At 38.3% G+C, this 17669-nt stretch overlaps 2 protein-coding genes across 15 annotated transcripts in view; one reads left to right on the top strand and one right to left on the bottom strand.

Moving 5' to 3' along the window:
- The window catches only part of LOC105495453 (zinc finger protein 829), a 32679-nt gene extending 28586 nt beyond the window's left edge, over positions 1 to 4093 (top strand). The window contains exon 7 of the mRNA XM_071086508.1: positions 3 to 4093. The gene's annotated coding sequence lies outside the window, so the exon portion shown is untranslated. The remainder of the gene's footprint in view (positions 1 to 2) is intronic.
- Positions 4094 to 5947: 1854 nt separating this feature from the next.
- LOC105495452 (zinc finger protein 345) overlaps positions 5948 to 17669 on the bottom strand; it is a 35212-nt gene continuing 23490 nt past the window's right edge. For 11 of the 14 annotated variants that reach the window (XM_071086493.1, XM_071086499.1, XM_011765036.3 and 8 more), the window contains one exon: positions 5948 to 11773. In XM_071086493.1, the coding sequence (XP_070942594.1) occupies positions 10228 to 11694 (1467 nt within the window). In that variant the 5' untranslated portion in view covers positions 11695 to 11773 and the 3' untranslated portion in view covers positions 5948 to 10227. Of the gene's footprint in view, positions 11774 to 16178; positions 16269 to 17669 lie in introns of all 14 variants that reach the window. The other 3 variants (XM_071086501.1, XM_071086500.1, XM_071086497.1) reach the window with 1 other exon arrangement.

Here is a 17669-nt window from a genome sequence, read left to right as displayed (position 1 = left end):
AGATTTGGAGTCATCCGAGAATTTAAATTGTACCTCAGACAAAATCATGAGAATTACTTTGGGGTCACTGTTACTGGCTCTAGAGTTCAGGAGAACCAACAAGTAAAGTTGTGCAATTAGATGCAGTAAAATGTTGAAGAGGACCAAAATGATTCTGAGTCTCGAATCTGAGTTTGAGCCCAGCATGTCAGAAAACAGTGGTCTGGGTTCTACATGTGTTCCTTTTGTAAAACATGGATCTAATATCATAGATGTAAATGACTCCATGTAATAACATTTTTCAAATCATGATAAATCTGGCCCTGTGGATACACAGCGATGACTATTTAGAAATAATTTGTTTTTTTGTTTTTTGTTTTTTTGAGACGGAGTCTCACTCTGTTGCCCAGGCTGGAGTGCAGTGGCACAATCTCGGCTCACTGCAAGCTCCGCCTCCTGGGTTCACGCCATTTTCCTGCCTCAGTCTCCCGAGTAGCTGGGACTACAGGTGTCCACCACCATGCCTGGCTAATTTTTTTGTGTTTTTAGTAGAGACAGGGTTTCACCATGTTAGCCAGGATGGTCTCAATCTGACTTCGTGATCCGCCTGCCTTGGCCTCCCAAAGTGCTGGGATTATGGGTGTGAGCCACTGCGCCCGGCCATTTAGAAGTAATTTGAGTACTCAACTTCATTCTCTGTCTATTGTAAAATACACAATTTATTTTAGAACAGTTTTAGATTTACAGAATAATTATAAAAGTAATACAGAGAATTCCCATATACCCTATACCTAGTTTCCCCTACTACTGAAAACGTCTTATATTATATGGTACATTTGTTACAATTAATAACAAGTATTGGTACATTATTATTAGTTAAAGCTTACACTTTATTCCAAATGTTCTTAGGTTTTTAAGCTTTTCTTCCTTTTTTTGTTCCAGCATTCTAAGCAGGAGAACACATTGCATTTAGTCATCATTTCTACTTAGGTTACTCTTGGCTATGACAGTTTCTTCCTTGTTTTTGTTGTTGTTGTTGTTTGTTTTTGTTTTGAGATGGAGTTTTCTTTTGTTGCTTAGGCTGGAGTACAATGGCGTGGTCTCAGCTCACTGCAATCTCTGCCTCCCAGGTTCAAGCGAATCTCCTGCCTCAGCCTCCCAAGTAGCTGGGATTACAGGTGCCAACCACCACGCCCAGCTAATTTTTGTATTTTTAGTAGAGACGGGGTTTCACCATGTTGGCCAGGCTGGTCTTCAACTCCTGACCTCAGGTGATCCACCCTCCTCAGCCCTCCAAAGTGCTGGGATTACAGGCACAAGCCAGAGCGCCTGGCTCTCTTCCTCATTTTAAATGATCTTAACTATTTTGAGGAGGCCAGTATAGCATAGAATATTCCTCCACTAAGATTTGACTGATGTTTTTCTCATGATGAGGCTGAGGTTGTTTGCAGGAGGAAGATCACAGAGGTTAAGTGCCATTTTCCTCATAGATATCAAGGATTCATACTATCAGCATGATGACTTTTTGTTGGTCTTGATCACCTGAGTGAGGGAGTGTTTGTCAAGTTTCTCCAGTGTAAAGTTACTCTTTTCTCCCTTTTCCCATACAGTAGTCTTTGGAAATCACTATGCACAGCACATACTTAAGGAGCAGGGGGTTATGCTCCACTTCCCTGAGGGCAGAATATCTGCATAAATTATTTGGAATTCTGTACTGGAGATTTATCTCCTCCATTTATTTAGTTATTTATCTGATAATATAGTCATATCAGTATGAATGCATGGATATTTATTTTATACTTTGGGTTACAATCCAATACCACTTTATTTGTTGTTCAAATTTTCCAGAAACTGAGCATAGAAGTGATAACATCTAAATCACTGTGGCTATGCTGTTGTGAACGCCCTGAAGGCTACACAGACAGACAGGAGGTTATTATAAATATCTAAGTAACATATAGCCATGGTTAGGATCAGGATGTTATCAGGAAAGGTGATGAGAGGTAGGTAGAACTGCAATATAACCAGGGGGAAAGAATTTACTTTTCAATACATAATGCTGGATTAACTTGGATATCTGCAGGAGTACTGATAATTAAACTTGACCCACTAAATCTCATACTGTACACCAAACTTGTCTCAGACTTCATTCTATGTGTCTCTTCCTGTGGTTTGTTGAAATATGTATCCTTTCACTATAATAAAGTTGTAATCATAGGCCAGGCACAGTGGCTCACGCCTGTAATCCCAGGCAAGATATGAGTGGTGAAATAAAACCTCTAGGGGAAGAAAGAATGCCTTCATGAGTTTGTAGGCATGAAACACACACACGCACACAAACATTTAAGACTCAAAGTTCTAACCATATATAGAAAAAGGCTGATAAACAGGAGTTAATTAAAATTAAAAACTCCAATTCATCAACCCGTACCTTTAAGAGAGTGGAAATGCATACCACAGAGCAAAAGGTATTTGCAACATACATATCAACTCAGATCCAGATCCAAAATACACAACTCACACAAAGCAGTAAGGAAAAGACACGATACGCATTTAAAACGGCCAAAGTCTAACCAACCCTGCATACAAGATACCAAAAAAGCTAGTAAGCAAGCATATGAAAAGGTATTCAACATTATTAGTCATTAGGAAGTGAAAATACAACTTTCTACATACTTATATAACAGTTATATATCTCTATATATAACTATAGCAACTAACATATTAGTATAGTCCTATTAGAATGGCTATACAATACTAAGTGTGAAGAGTATATAGAGCAAATGAAACACTTACAGACTCTTTGTGGGAGTGTAAATTTGTACAATTACTTTGGAAAACTGACATTTACTAAATATAGGCCTATCTCTGACTCAGCAATTCCATTCTGAAGTATATTGCCAATAGAAAAGAGTAAATATGTCTACATAAATACACGTATAAGAAGGTTCCCAGAGCTATAGAAACAATACAGATACCCACCAACCAAAGAATGAGTAAGTCAAAGTATATTCCTGTATAGTGATAAATTAACTTCACCCAAAGAGAGGCGTTGCCTTTGCTGTGAGTACTGGGAAGTAATCTCTAGGCCTCTGGAATGTCCTGCTCAATAGCAGTGTCTTGGTTTGGCTGGGTTCTTTGTTGGCCACCCAACAGTATAACATGTGATTTATGATGAGTGCTTTGAGACATGCTATCTCAGTTTTGACTTCTGGAGATGGCAGACAAACAGTACTAGACAAACCAGCAAGAAGGGCAGAAAGACAAAGGTCCGCTATGTGGGCAGGGCAGGGTTATCAAACCCCAAGAAAAACACTGGAAACCAAAGACTAGGGTGAGCTTCCCTGGATTGCAACACTCTATTTTATTATTCCACATTGTAGATGGAAGGAGGTATCACCATCCAGGACCGCATAGAGATAGGATGACCAGAAGATTCATCTTTGGACCCCTCTTAGACTTCATTCTATGCGTCTCTTCCTCTGGCTAGGTGTAATTTGTACCCATTCACTATAATAAAGCTGTAATCATAGGCCAGGCGCGGTGGCTCACGCCTGTAATCCCAGCACTTTGGGAGGCCGAGGCGGGCAGATCACTTGAGGTCAGGAGTTTGAGACCTGCCTGGCCAACATGGTGAAACCTCGTCTCTACTAAAAGTACAAAAATTAGCTGGGTGTGGTGGCAGGCACCTGTAATCCCAGCTACTCAGGAGGCTGAGGCTGGAGAATCGCTTGAACCCAGGAGGGGGAGGTTGCAGTGAGCCAAGATCGTGCCACTGCACTCCAGCCAGGGTGACAACAGCAAGACTCCGTCTCAAAAAAAATTAAAAAAAAAAATAAATTAATAAAGTTGTAATCATAAGTATACTATTCTCTTGCGTTCTGTGAATTATTATACTGAATTATCAAGGGTAGTCATGACAACTCCCAAATTTGTAGTCAGCTGGTCTGAAGTATGGGTAGCCCTTGGAACCTCTGAACTTGTGGCTGGTGTCTAAAATGAGCGCAGTCTTGTGGAAACTTTTCCCTCAGACTGCAGTTTCCCTAACTCAATGTAATTCCCATAAAACACTAATAAATAAAAATGAATAATCTATTATGTCTGAGAGAGCCATCCTTATTGTTGCATGAAATAATGTTGAGCAAAAGAAACCAGACACAAAAAGGGTTCAGCGTACTATTCCATTTACATGAATTGGAAAAACATGTAAGCTTATCTGTGGTTACGGAAATTAAGAGAGGGGTTATTTCTGGGCAGTGGAGTATTAACAGCAAAGCAGCACAAAGAAGCCTTCTTAGGCTGCAAATGTATGTCAGTCTGGGCAGCGCTTACATAGGTGTACAATATTACTTCATCAAGTATAACACTTAGGATTTATGCTATTTCCATCAGTATTTTATATACCTAAATAAAAATGAATTCAAGTAGAAGTGTAGAGAAGGCTACTGAATGTAATGAGTGTGGAGTTCAAGGGAAACAAACCCATTGGGGTGAAATCACCAAGGAACAAATAAGTATAAATAGTAAATGTGTCAAAGGCTGAGTCTTAGAAAACTTCAATCTTCAGGGAACAGAGAGATGAAGAGAAACAATGCATTAAATGACCATGACGAGTAGCTACATAGGAAAAAGCAACAGAATTTGAGAATTTTAGTTACTTTTCTGCTCTTTAAAAGAAAAATATATTTTAAAAGGTGATTTCATAGGAATTGAGTAAGCCTGCCTATAGATGTATAACGTGCTCCAATTAAAATACAAAAACCAATTGGGTTAAAAATAAAACACTAACTATATGGTGTTTATAAGGACATATACCTAGAACAAGCTGACACACAACAGACCTAGTGTGGCTCTACTGGCCAAAGCAGAATTTTCAATATTAGAGAAATTTGAATTCAACATCATAGTGAAAAACACAGCAATCAAACATAAAAAAACCCTCTATATTAACCGAAGACCTTAAAATAATATAGATGGGCATTTTGTGCCCACTTTTCAGAACTAAACAAAATACCAGAGGATATATAAATAATGTAATCACCAAGCTTAATATAATTAAATAGAACTTTGTGTTTTATAGAGAATATATATCATTTCACATCATATATCTATAAAACATATTAAAAACCTAACCTGTATTTGGCCACAAATAATAAATTAATGTTTTAACTTTTTAATTAAGTTTCACAGATCACGCACATTATAATTTCATATGCTAAATCTTTTTCACAAGTTTTTGAAAATTTAGAAACACACACAAACATACAGACACCTACATAACTAGTGAATCAAAAAGAAATCAAGATTAAAATAAGAATTATCTAGAAGTTAATTTTTTAAAAAACTATGGGGCCGGGTGCAGTGGCTGACACCTGTAATCCCAGCACTTTGGGAGGCTGAGGTGGGCAGATCACAAGGTCAAGAGATCGAGACCATCCTGGCCAACATGGTGAAACCCCGTCTCTACTAAAAAATACAAAAATTAACCGGGCATGGTGACGCACACCTGTAGTCCCAGCTACTCAGGAGGCTGAGGCAGGAAAGTTGCTTGAACCTGGGAGGTGGAGGCTGCAGTGAGCTGAGATCGCGCCACTGCACTCCAGCCTGGCGACAGAGTGAGACTCCATCTCAGAAAAGAAGAAGAAGAAAAACTATGGGCCCCAGATATAGCAATATTCAAAGGAAATCTTGTAGCCTTAAATGCTTTCAATTTAAAAGGGACTGAAAATATATTAACTAAGCATATGTACTCAACAGAAATACACACAGATAAAAAGAAAATAGTGAAATATATTTTTGAAATAGAAAAAGCAAACAAAAATAGTCAAAAGCATGAAGAAAACCCAGATAAGATTTTTTAAAAAAAAAAAAAGTAAAATGAATGGGACTCCTTCAAATCAATTTAGAAGAATAAAGTGGTTTAAAAATAAAACTATGAGTAGAAATACAAATATATAGAGAGACTGAAAACTGAAAGCCAATTATGTTTGCCAATATCAACAAATTTGAAAATCTAAAGAAATCATTAAAATCATTGATGAAGTAGTTTATCAGTTCTAAAATGCACTTTTTATCCAACATTTTAGTCTCTGAAAGTGGGATTCAATATATATCTACAACAGATTAATCTGCAGGATTTTAAAAATTAGTTGTATATTTAAAGTGATGCATTTTATATGTGGCATCTTAAGAGTTCATAAGTTAGTCTGTTTTTAATCATTTCTTTTCCATATCTTTTAAAAATTAAAAAACTTAATTATCTCAAATTTAAAAATTATAAAATATACTAATGCTGATATATTTTCATCTTTTGTTCTTTCCGATGCAAAACGTGATTGAATGCCAAAATATTCACTCAGGGGACCTGACTGGGGGGTAAGGGAGTATAAAAGAGACTTTGGCCACAGGGTTTTTTTCCCCAGCCTTCCTGTAGTTTTTGCTTTATATCCCTTATATAATACCCATTTCTATGCCACTTTGAGTCAATTCTCGTGATTAAAATCCTTTTACTAAAATGTTCATTTTAATTTTCAAAATAATTATTAAAAGGTTACGTGTAATAGTAATAAACAAAAGCTGAGTATCCCTTATCCAAAATGCTTGGGACCCAGAAGTGTTTTGGATTTTGGAATATTAGCATTATACTTACCAGGTAAGCATACTTAATCCAAAAGTCTGAAATTATCTTTGAGCATCATGTTGAGCTCAAAAATATTGGAATTTGGAGCATTTCAGATTTTGAATTTTCAAATTAAAGGATGCTCAACCTGTAATCTGTAAAGTCTGTAGAGCAATGTCATTTTGGCATTTATGTTCATATAACTTTATTTATAAGAACTGCTACTATTTTGTTTTCAAAACAGCAGGTTGTGATTATTGATCTAGATTTTTTTATTCTAAAATTAGTTTTCCCTCCCATTTTCCTTAGGGTTTTTATTGTAGTTATTCTTTCTCCAGCTTCTTGGGTTATATGCTTGGTTTCTTTATTTACAATTTCTTTAATATTCTAACAAATGCATGAATTTAGAGCTATACAATTTCCTCTCTATATTACAGGTCCTCATAAGTTTTGCTATGTAATCTATTCAGTGCCATTTATTTAAAAAATAATTTGATTTTAATTAATTTATTCATTTATTTTTAGAGACAGGGTCTTACTCTGTTGTCCAGGCTAGAGTGCAGTGGCACAATAATAGCACACTGAGGCCTTGAATTCCTAGGCTCAACTGGTCCTCCCACCTCAGCCTCCAGTAGCTGGAGGCCACCATACCTGGCTCATTCTTTTTAAAACTTTTATTGTAGAGACAGGGGCTTGCTATGTCCCCCAGGCTGGTCTCAAACACCAGGCTTCCAGCAATCCTCCTGCCTCAGCCTCGCAAAGTGCTGGGATTGCAGGCATGAGTTACTATGCCTGCCTGCATTTTATTTTTAAGCAAAGAATCATGCAGATGAGTACTGAATTAGTATTTGGATTTCAATGAAGAATATTGCCATAGTTTTTTTACTTCTACCCTGGTACAAATTTTATAGTGTATTTGTCTTCTCACATTTTGTAATCTTATTATATTTTCTGTAGGACAAATGAATTTTTTTTATTTCTATTTTTTCTGAGACAGAGCCTTGCTCTGTCACCCAGGTTGGAATTCAGTGGTGCGATCTTGTTTCACTGCAACCTCCACCTCCCAGGATCAAGCAATCCTTATGCCTCAGCCTCCCGAGTACCTGGAACTACAGGCACACGCCACCATGCCTGGCTAATTTTTGTGGGTTTTTTTTTTTTTTTTTTTTTTGAGACGGAGTCTTGCTCTGTTGCCCAGGCTGGAGTGCAGTGGCCGGATCTCTCAGCTCACTGCAAGCTCCGCCTCCTAGGTTTAGGCCATTCTCCTGCCTCAGCCTCCTGAGTAGCTGGGACTACAGGTGCCCACCACCTCGCCCAGCTAGTTTTTTGTATGTTTTAGTAGAGACGGGGTTTCACCGTGTTAGCCAGGATGGTCTCCATCTCCTGACCTCGTGATCCACCCGTCTCGGCCTCCCAAAGTGCTGGGATTACAGGCTTGAGCCACCATGCCCGGCCAATTTTTGTATTTTTAATAGAGATGGGGTTTCACCACGTTGGCTAGGCTCCTGGCCTCAAGTGATTCACCCACCTTGGCCTCCCAAAGTGCTGAAATTACAGGCGTGAGCCACTGTGCCTGGCAGCAAATATTCTTATTCAACAAGGAATGAATGTCAGTCAAACTTTGCCTACATTCATTTAAATGAATGTCTTTCTCCATTACAGGGTCTCTGTTGTTGAGTAAGGTATGAATCATGGCTAAAAGTTTTTCTGTAAATAATAAAAATGAAGCTTGAGAAGATAATGGTGATGGCTAACATTCACTAAGCATTTCTTATGTGATAGGCACAATTATAGAATCCACACAACAATGCTCTTAGGTATTCTGATTCTACCCACATAGGTATGTTACAGATGCATATAAAAGGATCTAGAAGAATAAGTAAATTGGTTAACAATGCAAAGGAACTGAGGCCAGGAATGCTGCTCAAAGGCAAGGCCAGCTTTATCTGTAATGTAAAAATCTTTTATATGCAAAAGCAATTGACACATTATCTCTGAAATGAACAATAAATAAATAATGCAGACACACTGAAAAGGGGCCATCAAGGTAAGTGTTTGTAATGGCAAAATTTTTAATACTTGACAAAATTGGGGTTTGATAAAGACAGGTGAATACTATAAAGCCAATAAAATGGTAACAACATATTTACAGACAAAAAATACTAAGGGCTGGTTATAGTATAGCATAATCACACCTTGTTTCCAAAACAATGAGAGAGATAGTATTAAAGGATTTGCTCCAAAAGTTTGACAGTGATTATCTGTGATTGGTAAGATTACAGGTAACCATATCCTTTTTTTCTTCTTATCTACATTATGATGAGGGAAAGCTGTTTTGCAGAATGGAGAGTACAGTTTTATAAAAGGAAAGTAAACAATCTTCTAAAACAAAAGGTACAGGTATTAAAGGATACTTAGAAGTAACAGTTATGGCCGTGCGCGGTGGCTCAAGCCTGTAATCCCAGCACTTTGGGAGGCCGAGACGGGCGGATCACGAGGTCAGGAGATCGAGACCATCCTGGCTAACACAGTGAAACCCCGTCTCTACTAAAAAATACAAAAATCTAGCCGGGCGAGGTGGCGGGCGCCTGTAGTCCCAGCTGCTCGGGAGGCTGAGGCAGGAGAATGGCGTAAACCTGGGAGGCGGAGCTTGCAGTGAGCTGAGATCCGGCCACTGCAGTCCAGCCTGGGCAACAGAGCAAGACTCCGTCTCAAAAAAAAAAAAAAAAAAAAAAAAGAAGTAACAGTTATTCCCCATAAACAGGATGAAACATAGATACATATACGCAAATTTAAAAAACAAACACTGGGCCAGGCACAGTGGCTCATGCCTGTAATTCCAGCCTCTGGGACACCGAGGCCGATGGATCATGAGGTCAAGAGATCGAGACAATCCTGGCCAACATGGTGAAACCCCATCTCTAATGCAAATACAAAAACTTAGCCAGGAGTGGTGGCGGGCACCTGTAGCCCCAGCTACTTGGGAGGCTGAGGAAGGAGAATCACTTAAACCCAGGAGGTGGAGGTTGCAGTGAACCAAGATTGTACTCCAGCCTGGCAAAAGAGTGAGACTCTGTCTCAAAAAAAAAAAAAAAGAAAAAAAAAACACTGACCTGATATCCAAACTTTATGTGAATACAAATGTAACTTACCGTCAAATAGTCGATAAAAAACAATATGAAATGGACAAGGTTATTGAATAAATGGTGTTAGGATGATAATCAAGAAAGAAGAAAAGGATAAATTTAGACTTGCAATAAATAACTTTTAGATGAATCAGTAATTCTGTATAATACAAAAAAAAAGATCATTGAAAAAAGATAGTAGGGTTAACCCAGAAATGAGTTTTCCAATGTTTAAAATAGAGGCAAAATACAATAAATGATTTTTTTTCATTTTTAATATTCACAAGTAAGAATTTTCCAAAGTAATGAAGGAATGAATATAGATAAGGATCTTCAAATATTTATTTTATTTGGGGTGATTTTTTTCCTGTATAAATTTTCTTAGACTGACTAACCTGTGAAGCATAAGTAAGGCATCTGTACCTTAGTTCTATTTGTAGAGATTTTCACCACTATGAATTTTCTTATGTCATATATTTAGAGTCCTTCCTTCAGCACATAATTTCAATTCATAGTCTCCAATTCACAGAGTTTCTTACCATTATGACTTTTCTTATGTTGCTGAAACTCTGAACCCCTCCCATAAGCCTTCCCACAGTTCTTACATTCATAAGGTTTCTCACCTGTATGAATTCTCTGATGCTGAGTAAGGCTTGAGCCACTACAAAAAGCTTTCCCACACTCCCCACATTCATAGGGTTTCTCACCAGTGTGTATTCTCTGGTGCCGATTAAGAGCTGAACCACTATTAAAGGACTTTCTACATTCTTTACATTCATAGGGTCTTTCACCAGTATGGATTAACTGGTGTTGGATAAGTTTTGAGCCACTACCAAAGGCCTTCCCACATTCCTTACATTCATAGGGTTTCTCACCAGTATGAATTCTGTAATGTTGAGTAAGGTCTGAACCACTACTAAAGGTCTTCCCACATTCCTTACATTCGTAAGGTTTCTCACCAGTATGCATTCTTTGATGCTGAATAAGTTTTGAACCACTTCTAAAGGCTTTCTCACACTCTTTACACTCATAGGGTTTCTCACCAGTGTGAATTCTCTGATGTTGAGTGAGATCTGAGCCACTATTAAAAGCCTTCCCACATTCCTTACATACATAAGGTTTCTCGCCAGTATGAATTCTCTGATGTCGTGTAAGGGCTGATCCAAAACTAAAGGCCTTCCCACATTCATTACATATGTATGGTTTCTCACCGGTATGAATTCTCTGATGCCGAGTAAGGGCTGAACCACTGCTAAAGGCCATTCCACATGCTTTGCACTCATAAGGTTTCTCACCAGTATGAATCCGCCGATGTTGAGTAAGGTTTGAACCACTGCCAAAGGCTTTACCACAATCTATACATTCATAAGGTTTCTCACCTGTGTGAATTCTGTGATGCCGAGTAAGGGCTGATTCAAAACTAAAGGACTTCCCACATTCCTTACACTCATAAGGCTTTTCACCACTGTGAATGATCTGATGTCGAATAAGGCCTGACCCAAAACTAAAGGCTTTCCCACATTCCTTACATTCATAGGGTTTCTCACCAGTATGAATTCTCTGATGGTGAGTAAGGTTTGAGCCACTACCAAAGGCCTTCCCACATTCTTTACATTCAAAAGGCTTCTCACCAGTGTGAATTCTTTGATGGTAAGCAAGGTTTGCACCACTACCAAAGGCCTTGCCACATTCTTTGCATTCATAAGGTTTCTCACCAGTATGAATTCGCTGATGTCGAATAAGGACCGATACAAAACTAAAATCCTTCCCACATTCCTTACATTCAAGGAGTTTCTCATCAGTATGAATTCTCTGATGCTGGATACTGAAAGTGGGCATGTCTTCAGGAGTAAATATCATTTCACTGAAATGTCCTTCCTGAGATCCCTGTTTTCTCTCAAACTGGCTTTTACATTCCCAATCACCTCTGAAACTTGAACACTCAATGCTGTGTTTTGTAAGGTTTTCCATTATCTCCCATCAGGATGATTCTATTCCATAAATATCCTTTTTCAGAAATAATTTCTTGGTCTCAACTTTGATTCACAGTCTGAAAGAAAATATAAAAGCAAAAATTCACTTTTTTGTGTTCTGGGAGAGATTAAACGTTTATAATAGATATGAAAGACAACTACAGTTTAATTTTCATAAAAAAATGAGTTGCTTATACAGTTCTCACATATGACTGGGGCAATTTGACAAACAGATTAGGGAAGCAGAGAAAATGAGTAAAAGTCAGACTAGAAAGTGAAGGAAGTATTCAGGAAACAGATTATTTTTAAACAGTAGTTTAAAGTTCCCTATAGACTTTGAAAGCTTGGTAATTATACAGATGTCTTGGCCCTGTCTTAATTTCCTAAGAGATGAATCTAGTGTTATAAACATTTACAAATGAGAGTAATTCTCATATTCATTTATCAGGGTTGTTTGGAGTACCACATTTTTCCTGGGGTGGAAAATCTGGGATGATTCAGTAATAAACATAATTTTCAGATAAACTAATGGAGACAGAAAATAAAGATAATCCACAAAGAGCAGTTTCTGAGTGAAAGACTAATGTGCTAAATGAGTATGGAATGAGCTATGGAGAGGGAAGATTCATCTGTGGTTAGAATGTGGTTTGTTATGGTTAAGTTTGCCTCCAAATTCTATGATGATAACATTGAGAGAAGAAGGAGCTCAGTAAGGGCTACAGCAGAGGAACAGAATCTAGTTTTAACATGAGAGGAAAGGGAAGACAAGACAGGAGGCAATGTGATACTACTAGAATATTGCAAGAAAGATGAAGCTATATAAAGATGAAGATACATAAATATCCTGAACCTCATCTTTGATGATTATGGAATGATTCTGATCATACCTAATCTACTTATATACTTGCATAAAGTAACTGTGCAGTGCTTATTATTTTGGGAGATTTATTTGCCACAAAAGTAGAGACTAGGAAAGGAAATGGATTTAAAGATACCATCTAAGGTCCTGAGTTAATACCTCAAACCCCAAAAAGTGAAAACATTCCAGCATCAATCTCTTTCTACAATTCACATAACAATCCTGTTTACAGCAGGTCTAAATATGTCTTGAAATTGTTCTTCCAATCTCCAACTGGCTAATCCAAATCAAAATTACCTTTTGCTTGGACACTAAAGCAGCATTTCTTCTAGCTTCCTGCATTTCCAGTTTTGCACCCTTAGCACCCAGAGTGATATTTAGCCTGGAATTGTTCTGCTCAAAATGAACTTGCTCGTAAAAGTTCCTCAGTGATCTGCCTGTCTCGACAACCTAATATCCCTCTCTGCACCCCCTCCACCCAACAATAAGCTGTAGCCACAGTGGCCTTCATAGTTCTTCAAATGCACAAAACTGTACCCACCCATCCCCATCATGATTTCACCTGCCTGAAATGGCCCCCTATATCCACTGCCCCTCCTCTTGGCCTTGCAAGTTTCTGGCAATGGTTTAGATCTCTGCTAAACTATATATCTTTAAAATATTTCCTGCATGTTCAGTCTTAATTATGCACACTCTATCATTTCTCAGAGCTCTTTTTTCCTCTTTTCTTTGTGTTTTGTTTTGATAATGGGCAATTTACACATCCATTCCCTACAGTTAAATTTTTCATATTTGTTTGAATGCTTGTTTAATCTCTGCTACAATAGAGCCAAGCTTCATGAAGACAAAGATAATATCTGTTAATTTAATCAACTTGAACTCTGGTACATGAAAAAAACTAAATGCATTTATCGAATAGCTAATATAATAAATTATTTTCAAAATGTATTATCCTTACAAATAAACATATAAAAACTAGATTTCTCTAAACGTAGGACATAATTTCTCTGAAAAAGGGCAGCAGATCATGTGCATTTATCCCTGTACCCTTTCCAAAACCTCACTAAAAGGAATGAAAAGGAATTTGTAAAAAGGAACAAACCCACCACATAAAAGGAAATTAAAGAGGAAGCTGCAGCAACAAAACATTTTAAGTTAATTAATTAATTAATTTATTTATTTATTTATTTATTTTGAGATGGAGTTTCGCTCTTGTTTCCCAGGCTGCAGTGCAATGGCGTGATCTCGGCTCACCACAACCTCTGCCTCCCGGGTTCAAGCGATTCTCCTGCCTCAGCCTCCTGAGTACCTGGGATTACAGGCATGTGCCACCATGCCTGGCTAATTTTGTATTTTTAGTAGAGACAGGGTTTCTCCATGTTGGTCAGGCTGGTCTTGAACTCCTGACCTCAGCCTCCCAAAGTGCTGGGATTACAGGCATGAGCCACCATGCCTGGCTCCTTTTTTTTTTTTTTTTTTAGACAGAGTTTCACTTATGTCACCCAGGCTGGAGTGCAATGGCGCAATCTCAGCTCACTGCAACCTCTGCCTCTCAGGTTCAAGTGATTCTCCTGCCTCAGCCTCCCAAATAGCTGGGATTGCAGGCGCCCACCACCACGCCTGGCTGATTTTTGTATTTTTAGATGTGGGGTTTCACCATATTGGCCAGGCTGGTCTCAACTCTTGACCTCCAGTGATCCACCTGCCTCAGCCTCCCAAAGTGCTGGGATGACAGGTATGAGCCACCATGCCCAGCCAACATTTTAAGTTGAAAGTGTAAGATAAATGATGACCAACCAAAAAAGATATAATCTTAACTAGAAGTAAGGAAAGCCCACATATAGTTACACTTTTTTGTGTGTAAAAAAGTGTATGATTTATGCTGCAGAACCCCAGAAAAACTTAAGAAGTGGAGGGAACTAAGTACCCATAAAAGTCTAACAATCAACATACAAAAATTTAGCATACAGCTTCTTAGAGCCCACTCTAAATTACAAATAGATCACCACCTCATGAAGATATGTGTACCCACCCACATGTTCAAAGCAGTATTATTCACAATAGCCAAGACGTGAAAATAACCTATGTGTCCACTGATGAACAGATGAAGAAATTATGATACCTATAAATGAGTATTATTCACCATTAAAAATGAAAGAGATCCTGCCATTTGCCAAAACAGACATGAAACTGGAGGACATTATGCTATGTGAAATAAGGGAGACAGAGGAAGAGAAATACGGCATGATCTCACTTATATTTAGAACGTAAAAAAAAAAGTACAGAAATAGCATACAAAATGGTAGTTACCAGGGACTGTCAGGGAAAAAATGGGGAGATGCAGGTCAAAGGATACAAAGTTTCAGACATGTAGAATGAGTAAGTCTAGAGATCCAATGTACAACATGAGGGCTATAGTTAATGACATTGTAGTGTATTTGAGATTTTTGATAAAAGAGTAGATTTTTAGGTGCTCTTGCCACACATACATAAAAAGTGTAACTATGTGAGATGATGAACATGTTAACTTGCTTGACTACAGTCACCATTTCATAATATGTATCAAAACCTCATGTTGTATACCTTAAATATATACAAAAACAACATAATCAAAAAATAGGCAAATATTGGATATTTGAGAAAAGCCTGTAAGATAAAAGACAGCAAACAAAGCAACCAAAGGAATTCAGAAGACAGACTACATAGGAGAACAAAGAAAACCTCAAGTCACAATGTATATTCTCATAGGATGTGAGAAGCTATTCCACATGATACAAGAATAGAATAATATGAAAGAAATATTAAGTGAAAAAAAGTATTCATAGAAAATGAAAATATAAAGTGGGAATAAAAACAAATCATTCAAAAATAAATAATAAAATCTCTTTAAAACCCATACAAAAAAGATACAGAAATGGAAAACAGGAAAATATGGGAGATCAAGCAACAAAGTCCACCATCTACTGAGAAGAAATCATTTTTAGCAGTTTGCTAAGAATCTATAAAGCGTGCTAGAAGAAATGGAGGAACCCGAAAATCACCATTTTAAAATCATCAATAGGATAAAAGATTTAGGCAAGGATCCTCAATGGATTCCTTTTTTTTTTTGAGACGGAGTCTCGCTCTGTCGCCCAGGCTGGAGTGCAGTGGCGCGATCTCGGCTCACTGCAAGCTCCGCCTCCTGGGTTCACGCCATTCTCCTGCCTCAGCCTCCTGAGTAGCTGGGACTACAGGCGCCTGCCACCGCGCCCGGCTAATTTTTTGTATTTTTAGTAGAGACGGGGTTTCACTGTGGTCTCGATCTCCTGACCTTGTGATCCGCCCGCCTCGGCCTCCCAAAGTGCTGGGATTACAGGCGTGAGCCACCGCGCCCGGCTAATGGATTCTAAAATTGGATAATGAATTGCGCTGGGGAAAAGGATATTCACTTGATCTCACAGTATCACTCTACAGATTATTTATTAATTATAAAGGGAAAAACATATACCTGTATAATAGAAAGATTTGGTACTCACCACCTTAATCTTAAGTGGTAAAACTTGATGCCTTAGTCTACTTGTGTTGCTATGAAGGCATAGCTAAGGGAGGGTAACTTATAAAGGAAAGAGGTTTATTTGGCTCACAGTTCTGCAGGCTGTACAAGATGCATGGCACCAACATCTTCTTCTGATGAAGGTTTCAGGCTGCTTCCACTAGTAGAAGGCGAAGAGGAGCTGGGATGTGCAGAGATTATGTGGAGAGAGAGGAAGCAAAAGAGAGGGTCGAGGGAGGTGCTAGGTTCTTTTTAACAACCAGCTCTTTTGGGAACTAATAAGAGCAAGAACTCACTCACCCACTGCCCCCCAGGAAGGGCATTAATCTATTCATCAGGGATCCACCCCCATAACAGAAACACCTGCCATTAGGCCCCACCAACACTGGGGGGAAATTTTCAACATAAGATTCGGAGGGGACAAACATCCAAACTATAGCACTTGGAATCAATAGTAGTGGAGCAACCTGACAATATGTTCCTCCTAATGTAATACAATGAAAGATGTACCATCATACCACCTATGTGGTATGCTTGCCAAATATATTTACCTGAATCTAAGCTTCCTATACATGAGAAAGCCAAGAGACAAATAAAGGTTATGGGACATTCTATAAAATAATTGTCCTGGATTCTTAAAAAAATTCAATGTCATATAAAGCAGGGCCAGGCATGGTGGTGCATGCCTGTAATCCCAGCACCTTGGGAGGCCAAGGTGGGCAAATCACCTGAGGTCGGGAGTTCGAGACCAGCCTGACCAACATGGAGAAATCCCGTTTCTACCAAAAATACAAAATTAGCCAGCTGTGGTACTGCATGCCTGTAATCCCAGCTACTCAGGAGGCTGGGGCAGGAGAACCATTTGAACCCAGGAGGCGGAGGTTGTGGTAAGACAAGATCGTACCATTGCACTCCAGCCTGGGAAACAAGAGTGAAACTCTGTCTCAAAAAACACCGAAAAATTCATGTCATATAAAACAAAAAATGAGAGACTGCTCCAGAATAAAAGAGACTAAAGAGATCCAATGACAAAACCAATATATAAATCTTGACTGGATCCTAGATCACGCAAACACACACCCAAGTAAAACAAACAAACAAATAAACAATGAAACACAATAGCAGCTAAATAAAGAGAGTTTGAAAACCACTGGAGCTGTCTAAACATAAAATGCTTAAGAATATTAGTAAGTCATTTTAATTTTCTTAGGTTGGAGATATATTGTTAATACTAAGGAGATATATGTTAAAATTATTAATGGTAAAATGTGAAGATGTCCCCAACATATTTTTAAATGACTCAGAAAAAAATGTGTATGTATGTGTATTAATAAAGATAAAGGAAATGTGGCAAAATGGCAACAACTGAAGAATTTGGGTGATGGATGATAGAGTCCGAATGTTTGTGTCCTCCCAACCCCCAAATGAAATGTTGAACTTTAGGTATTAATGTAATGGGGTAAGGAGGTACGGCCTTTGGGAAGTGATTAGGTCATGAAGGCAGAGCCCTAATGAATGTAATTAGTGTCCTTATAAAAGAGGACCCGGAGGACTGCCTTTCCCTTTCTACCATGTGAGGACA

Source organism: Macaca nemestrina, chromosome 20 (genome assembly GCF_043159975.1).
Source record: "Macaca nemestrina isolate mMacNem1 chromosome 20, mMacNem.hap1, whole genome shotgun sequence".
Taxonomy (NCBI): domain Eukaryota; kingdom Metazoa; phylum Chordata; class Mammalia; order Primates; family Cercopithecidae; genus Macaca; species Macaca nemestrina.
Note: the sequence above shows the minus strand (reverse complement) of the source record. Positions and strands in the feature narration are given on the sequence as shown.